This window comes from Crocodylus porosus, unplaced genomic scaffold (genome assembly GCF_001723895.1).
Source record: "Crocodylus porosus isolate Cpor-Errol unplaced genomic scaffold, CroPor_comp1, whole genome shotgun sequence".
Classification (NCBI taxonomy): Eukaryota; Metazoa; Chordata; order Crocodylia; family Crocodylidae; genus Crocodylus; species Crocodylus porosus.
The window spans coordinates 10,908,962-10,916,581 of NW_017728942.1; the positions used below are offsets into that span (position 1 = coordinate 10,908,962).

A 7,620-nucleotide genomic window follows, 5' to 3' on the forward strand; every position below is an offset into this window, starting at 1 on the left:
GCGCCGGGCCGGCGGCGCGACGGCCGCCCCAACTCGCTGGACCTCACCTTCCACCTGCTGCGCGAGTTCCTCGAGATGTCCCGCGAGGAGCGCCTGGCGCAGAAGGCGCTCAGCAACAAGCTGCTGCTGCACAGCATCGGCAAGTGACCCCGGCGCCGCCCCCGCTCGCCACAACCCCGCTTCGGCCCCGGCCCCGGAGCTGCAGCCTGCCCGGTAGCCACCGTGCGGGGCGCAGGCCTTAGCTCCGAGGGCCCAGAGCCCCCTCCCCGAGCGGCGCCCTCCGGGGGCCGGGGTCGCGGCGGGACGATTGCCCCTGTGCCGGCCTGGGGGCAACACGTGCCAGCTGGGGCGGGGGCGCTGAGTGCAGGCACAGACATGGACACAGCTGTGTAGAGAGGGGCAGAGCACCTGCCCTGGGTGCCCGTGGCTGGGCGGCGTTGCAGGCGAGGCATTTGGAACAAAACTGCTTCTAAGTGCTCGAGGCGTGGCCCCAAAGCCTGTTCTGAACCTGTGGGAATACCGCCGGGGCCCTGCCCTGCCCTCCCCTTCCCCGCTTCGCCCCTCTCCAAACCCCGGGAAGCTGAACGACCAGCCCAGGAGCAAGTGCAAGCAACAGCGCCCGAAGCAGAGCCCCCGCCTCCATCTCTCCGGGGCCAAGATCGCTGTTCACCTGCACGGCGATGCAGGTACACGCGGAGAGCCTGTAAACATGCAGATGGCGTGGGTTGTTTTTTTTAAATGCCTGTAAATGCCTATGTAAATTATATGCAGCCTGGGGGCTATTCTTTTGGCCTTTGCTAGTCCTAATTTGGTCAACCTTGAGTTTAGGCAGCCCAAAGCAGCACGCTTGCCCCCCTGCTTCTGGGGCTTCACTGCGTGTTCTTCTCCTGAACAAACCCAAAATAACCAGCTGGCTGCTGGAACCATCTCTTTTCCAGATTACAATTGGGAGGAGAGGGGAGGGGGAAAAGCCTGAGAAACTATAGCTGGGCTGGCTCCGAAGCTTGGAGGGTGAGCCTGGAAAAAGAACAATGCAATTCCATGAGAGGCCAGACCTGGTTTCTCTATTGTCTGGATGAAAAGCAGAGAGCTCAAGGCTAGGGAGCATATTCCACTGAAAAACAGTGTAAGAACAAGCACAGCTGGACGGTGGAGCATCCAACACCGCGTGCTCCAGGGCTCTGAAAATGCAGAGGACAAATGGTGTGCGTCAGATCTGGGCGTGCTCTATAGAGATGGAAGGGTTGCATTTGGCCTTTTATTACACATCTGCTGAGAATCTGCATTTCTGCACACAATCCCAGCTGTTCTGGGTAAAAAACACAGGTGTCAGAGATCATTTTCTTTTTAAGGCCAGAAGGGGTTGTTGGGAGGATCTAGTCTGACCTCCTGGACAGAGCAGCCCGGAGGATTTCAATGCCAAGTCGACTAAGAAGGCCTGGTTTTCAGAGGTACCAAGTACCATCAGCTTTCAACGGGCCTTGCACAGGTTCATCACCTCTGCATATCAGGCTGATGATGTATATGACTGGGGCCAAGTGATCTGGTGTCTGGTTTCCTAGCCCCTGAGCCGAGTGGATCCAAGTCATATTGGAGGGGTAGGTGCCGGGGCAGAGAGGAGTGGGTCACTCAGGGAGAGGAAGGTGGCCTGCACCCACCTCCCTTTAATCGTAAAGCCACAGGGAGAGAGCAGGACTGCTCTGAAGGGGTGGTTCACTGGGTTCTTCGCTCTTCTGGTCTGTACCCGTCGGGTCCTGGAAAAAATCGGGTATTCAGAGCAGCCTGCGGCAGAGGAGGATGAACAAACACCCTGTTCTCCCTTGTGTCCCCTCCCACCTCCGAGTCTGGAGGCGCTGCCTAGCTGCTGTCCAGCTCTCTAAGAGAGCGTGACGGAGAACCAGCTGTGGGCTGGCAGGCGGTACCTGGGTTTATGCCACACACTCTCATCCATGGAGAGGCCACAAGCCCAGCGTGCTCCAAAGGTGTCTCAGGAAAATGGCCCAGGCCAGCACCAGAAGGCTGATGGCGACAGCCTGGCAGAGAACGACACACGCACAGACAGGCAGACACAAAATGCCAGGGTGAGATGGCCATGAAGGCGATGGAATGGGGATGGATGACATGGCGAGGGGCACTGCAAGGTTTAGCATGGTGGGAAGGGAAAGGCGGTCCTCGATCCTTTGCATACATGTGGCAGCCCCTGGGTTCAAGCTGCATGGCTTGCAAAGCATGATGCTGCTGCAACTGCAGCATAGGAAGCTCCAAACTACCTTTATTCTAGCCAGCACAAGCAACAAAAGCAGAAAAGACCATGCACGGGCTTCAGCCAGAGAGGGCTTGTTCCCCAGCTGCCAACCCAGGCGTATCCTCACTGCCATGGCCACCTGTGCCAGTATGGGCATGCCTACCCATGCCATAGTCACACTCCATTTTGCTGTACAGCCAGAAAAGTCCACAGCCAACCCACAACGGAGCACATTTTCAGATAGGTTTAGAGCTCAGTTTGCCAGTGTAATCGCAGACCCTGAATGCCTCCCCTCTTCAAACTGCCTGGGTAATGACCTGCTACTCAGATAGGCAACTTAGTCATGCAGTTGCATGGGCAAATGGATTGAAAGTCTGTCACCAGTGCACCTTGTTCATTCACTTCAGGAGCAGACACAGGCCCCTGGCTCTACAAAAGCCTGAAGATAAAAGGTGCTGCCAGGAGGGGGGAGGATTATTATAACACAACAATCCCCTAAAAAGAAAAGCAAAGAGACCAGGCAGCTAAAAAATATCACATCTATGTAGCCAGCTCCAGAGCTGGAGTTCCAACTTGAAGTTGGACCATCGCTGAAGCAGTGCAGGACAAAGCCGGCTTGGCAGTGATAATGCGCTCCGATGATTTGGGTGATTTTCTTTAAGTACATTTTCTCCCCGTTAGAAAAACACAACAATGTAGGAGATGCATAAAAGCAGCAGGTCCCGCCGCGGAAGGAAGAACAGTTTGTTCAAACAAGGCTGATGTTACGCTGTCTGTGCCAGCAAAGAGCCTGCCAGCGACGTTAACCCTTCCCATGGGCACACCTCAAGTCCTCTGGGGATGCAGGCGAAAAGTTAAGTGTAAATATTTGGGCTGAATACCCAGTGGAAAGGGGCTGGAGGAGGAAGCCAGGGGCTGTTCTCTCATCCTGAGATGGGCCTTCTGAAAAGATTCAAGCTTCAAAAGGTCTGGTCCCCATGCAGGAGAAAGGGCAAGAGGAGTGTTTCTGGCACCCTGCTTGCAGATGGGTAAAAATAAGGAAGCCTCAGAGAGAGGACGTAGCCAGAGACAGGGGGAAAGCTCACATCCTTGCCCCCAGGCAAAGACTGCTGTGGCTTCAAGGTAACGCTCATCTCTGGCTCAGAAGGACATGACAGCAAGTCATGCACTAGGCCCTGGGGTTATAACCAGCACTGGTGCTGCGGGACAGAGCTGACCTGGTAGCTAGGTTTGCCTGCTGGAAAAGCAGTGCCCCTGCATTCCTCGTCTCTCCAGCTCCTAGGGCCAGCCCCTTAGCTCAAGCCCACTGACCATTCACATCACAAAGCCCTAAGGTTACCCCCAGAGTCCAGCCTGCACCCAGCAGTTCTCCTGTGCCCATGGGCCAGAAGCTGGGCTCCCCTCCAGCCCCCACGCTGCCCAGGGGGTGTTCGGCACACACACAAGTGCTGTACTGCACAGCACAGCACAGCCGTCTACTACCGACCCTTCCACACCCACTTCTGCGAGAAGGAAACACGAAGCGGCTGTGATTCCTAGACGGGCTGCATCCAAGTTGCCTGCTCCTGTCCTCCTACAGCTGTGTGCGCCTGCACCTCATCTCCCCATTGCTCCCTGCATGCTCCTTGCAGAAGGTAAGGCATGGAGAGGGGTGGGACACATCTCAGGGGAGCTGTATGAGCCTTCATCCCACTGCAAAGAGGTTGGGCTGCCCCCGGGTTACCCCATGGCACAGGCTCCCAGCAGCTGACACGCACGGAGAGAGCACATACATGCCCACGAATGAAAGCCTCAACATCCAAGCAACAGACCATAGCACCCTCCAGCCCCAACTGACCTGGCAGGGAGCAGATGCTGTTTCCTTCTCTGCTCCAGGCCTTTCTCCTGGGGCAGCCCCAGCAACACAGCTCTTGCCTAGATCATCGCTCTTGCTCCCTACTGAGCTGTCTGAAGTGATTGCCTCAGCAGGGCTGGAGCCAGCAGCTTCCTCTGTCTCAGCATTCCCCAGGGACAGAGTTTCGAGGGCAGATCCCTTTGCATGGCTGGGGGGAGCAAGATGGCCCAGGAATCCTGGCACATCGGGGACAGCAACATTCAGCTCTCCATCCAGGGCGGCCGCATCTTTCTGGAAGCAAAGATCAGGGAGAACTGAGCCGTGCCAAAGGCCGTCACAGAAACACTCCCACCGAACCACCTGCAGGTGATGAATTCCAGGAAGGGAACCCACCGACTGGGAGACGGGCCAAGGACCTGCAAAGGTCTTTCCCAGCCCAGAAGCCACAGTGCAAAGCTGTCTCTGCATGGAGGCTCAGTGCCTTCTGCTGCCAGGTTGGGGCAGGGGGCCCTGCAGCTGGCCCAGAGCCACAGCTGGTCTGTAGCAGCACCTCCATGACAGCCGAGAGCAGCAGCTCTCAAGCAAGGGGTTGCACACAAGTCTCAAGAAGCCAGTAAGGCACAGCATTTGATGGGGACCACGTAGGGAGTGGATGAAGTCCACCTGGGCAGGGTGGTCAGGCCTGGGTGCACACTGAGGTGCCCCATGGATCTGGGTGTTTCCCCTGTTGCTTGTATACATGCATGCCTGGGTTTTAGAGGACTCTGCCACCACAGCCAGCGTCTGCAGGCACTGTAGAGGTAAGAGAGTCCTAAGAAGCCATTACCTGCTGGCCAGGCCCAGGGTTGCCCTCAGCTGCCTCCTTGCCAGCCTGGGCAACTGATGCAAACTGAGCTAAACCCAGAGGTGTGGCCATGCCATCAGCTTCCCCCGCAGCATCACACTCAGTCTCCTTCATCATCAGGGCTTTCCCTTCCTCCTCCTCTTCCTTGCCATTCGGGATGGCATTATCTTGGCCCTCGCCCTGTGACGCTGTCCCTTCGGCCCTCGCAGACTCTGCTGCTTTCCCTTCAGCATCTTCCTCTCCCTCTTCTCCAGGCTCCTCTTCCACTGAAAGGTTAAGAACATCGCCCTTGCAATGAGGACGGGACCCAGGGCTGCAGGCAGAGCTCTTGGATGGGTACAGGCACTCCCATCTCATAAACACCAACCCCTGCCAGAACCATCAGTTTATGGGGGGTCTCAGGCCAAGGGAAGCCTCATTCTCTCAGGTCAAGAGGGAATACAAAGCTGGCCCTTTCCAGATCCTGGGACTGTGAGAGCCCTGCTATCAGAGGAGCTGAGCTGGATTCCCAATCCCTTTCAATCCGACCCAAAGCCCACTGAAAACCAGTGGGAATCAATATCAATTTCAGTGGGGTTTAGATGAGACACTAGAGGCTTCTCTTACAAGGAAAAGGCACCTCAACAAACAAGCACAAAGCCCACTGGACAGATCAGCTCTGGGGTTCTGCACTATCCCCCTTCCTCTTGTGATTCACCACCCATCTCCCCCTTTGCCCTCAGTCTGCTTCCTTCATGGCCCTGTGCCCAGCACACACCAGCCTGCACCTCCCAATATAGCCCCATCATGTGTGGGATGTGCAGTGAGGACTTGAAGAGTGCAGCTCCCGGAGGAGAATCAGGTGGATGTAACAGGGGCCAATGTCCACGGCGAGGCAGGAGGGTTACTGCTCTTCTATCAGGAGCTGGAGGCTGGCCCTTTGCTCCGAACAAGGAGCATGTCCTTGCTGCACTAATACCAGCGGTAGTGGAAATGGGGGCCCAAGTGAACTCAGAGTGAGGGAGAGAAGGAAGGATGCTCCCTTGGTTCAGTGCGGAGAATGGCATGCTGTAACCATGTGCACAGACTCAACCCCATGCCCGTCCCTGCCCCTGACCACCCCACATGCTTCTCCTTGCCTCTGATGAAGTCCAAATGGTAGAGCACCCGCTCCTCTGCATTGAAGTCCACTGCGTAGTGCTCCATGTTGTCATAGCCGGACTCCATCTCCTCCACCTGACAGCTCTGGGTCACCTCTGAAATCCTGCAGAGAGAAGGGACCATCCAGAGCACTGCCCCCTTGCCCCAGAGAGCCAGGGATAGAGAGGCAAATAGCAGGTGGTGGTACTTACTTCTGGATAAGGACACGGGCATTCTGGGCAGGGAGAAGAGGAGAGAGATGAGACCACAGGCAGTGAACAAGAACAGAGGAAAGGTGCATGCATGGACACATCTGTATGCATGTGAGAAACCCATCTGCTTTCCCACCCTGCTCCCAATCAAGGAGATAATCCTGCCTCATTCATGTTTAACTCTTCATGGCTTGACTTTGCTATGCACTCCAACCATAACCAAAAAGAGTAGACCTCAGGTCAACTCCAGCTCTCATCCCACACCAGACTATTCCCTGGCCAAGATCCTAGTTGCTGCTCTCCTGACAGTGGGGCCACAGAGGTGGTCTTCTGACTTGAAGGGTTCCCACTCAGTGGGTGGCCCAGAGCCACGGAGGTTTGGCTGGAAGGAAGCCAAGATGGACAACCTCAGAGCCATCAACCCCAATCCATGCCCAGGGCACCGAGTTGTAAGACTGCCTCAAACACCAAGAGGACCAGCAACAGCTGCTGTATATCAAGGCAGGCCTGGTCTTGTTCATCTCCTGGCCCTGGGAAGCAAAGCTCATCAGTTCATCCTGGGAAGAGGAGAAACAAGGGGGAGATGGTACCTGCACAAAGACAGCCATCTGTGGCTCTTCCATGGACTGCAGCGCGGTGTCCACCAGCTTGGAGGCAGACTCGACATGGTCCCCATACAGCCTGGCAAGTGACTTCACGTGCTGGGTCTTCTCTTCCTGCTCATAGGTGATGCGCTGCAGCATGATCTTCCTGCGCTCCTCCAGGATGGCATACATGCGGTCGAACTTCTCGCACAGAGCCTGCTTCTGAGTTTTGCAGTTGTCCTGCCCAAAAGAGCCAAAGACCATCAGTGCCCACCCCGTCAGCATGGATGAACACAAGTTCAGCTCACTGGATCCTGGAGCTCAGGTGGACTCGACTGATAATATCATCCGAGCATCTTGTGCTCACAGGAGAATTTCAACACTCGTGGTGCTCTGATGTGGTGCCAGAAGACTGGAAGAGGGCCAATGTGGTTCCCACCTTCAAAAAGGGGAGGAAGGAGGACCTGGGGAACTATAGGCCAGTTAGTCTTACCTCGATCCTGTGCAAGCTTTTTGAGAGAATTATTCTGGCGCATGTCCACGAGGGGCCGGGGGGGAGATTATGCTTAGGGGCAACCAACATGGGTTCATTAGCGGCAGGTCCTGTCAGACCAACCTGGTGGCCTTCTACGACCAGGTCACCAAATCATTAGATGCAGGGGTAGCAGTGGACCTAGTCTTCCTGGACTTTCGGAAGGCCTTTGACACTGTCTCTCACCCCGTTCTCATTAAAAAACTGGGGGGCTGTGGTGTCGACACCCACACAGTCAATTGGGTCACCA

General features: G+C 56.0%; 1 protein-coding gene across 2 annotated transcripts in view; it reads right to left on the bottom strand.

The window, feature by feature from the left end:
* Nucleotides 1-1,238: 1,238 nt before the first annotated feature.
* LOC109318862 (tripartite motif-containing protein 54-like) overlaps nt 1,239-7,620 on the bottom strand; it is an 11,808-nt gene continuing 5,426 nt past the window's right edge. The window contains exons 5-11 of one of the 2 annotated variants that reach the window (XM_019548291.1): nt 6,845-7,078; nt 6,255-6,277; nt 6,042-6,166; nt 4,906-5,189; nt 4,083-4,370; nt 1,923-2,033; nt 1,665-1,754 (exon numbers count right to left, since the gene is read on the bottom strand). In XM_019548291.1, coding sequence (XP_019403836.1) covers nt 1,944-2,033; nt 4,083-4,370; nt 4,906-5,189; nt 6,042-6,166; nt 6,255-6,277; nt 6,845-7,078 — 1,044 coding nt within the window. In that variant the 3' untranslated portion in view covers nt 1,665-1,754; nt 1,923-1,943. Of the gene's footprint in view, nt 1,755-1,922; nt 2,034-4,082; nt 4,371-4,905; nt 5,190-6,041; nt 6,167-6,254; nt 6,278-6,844; nt 7,079-7,620 lie in introns of both variants that reach the window. The other variant, XM_019548292.1, reaches the window with a different exon arrangement.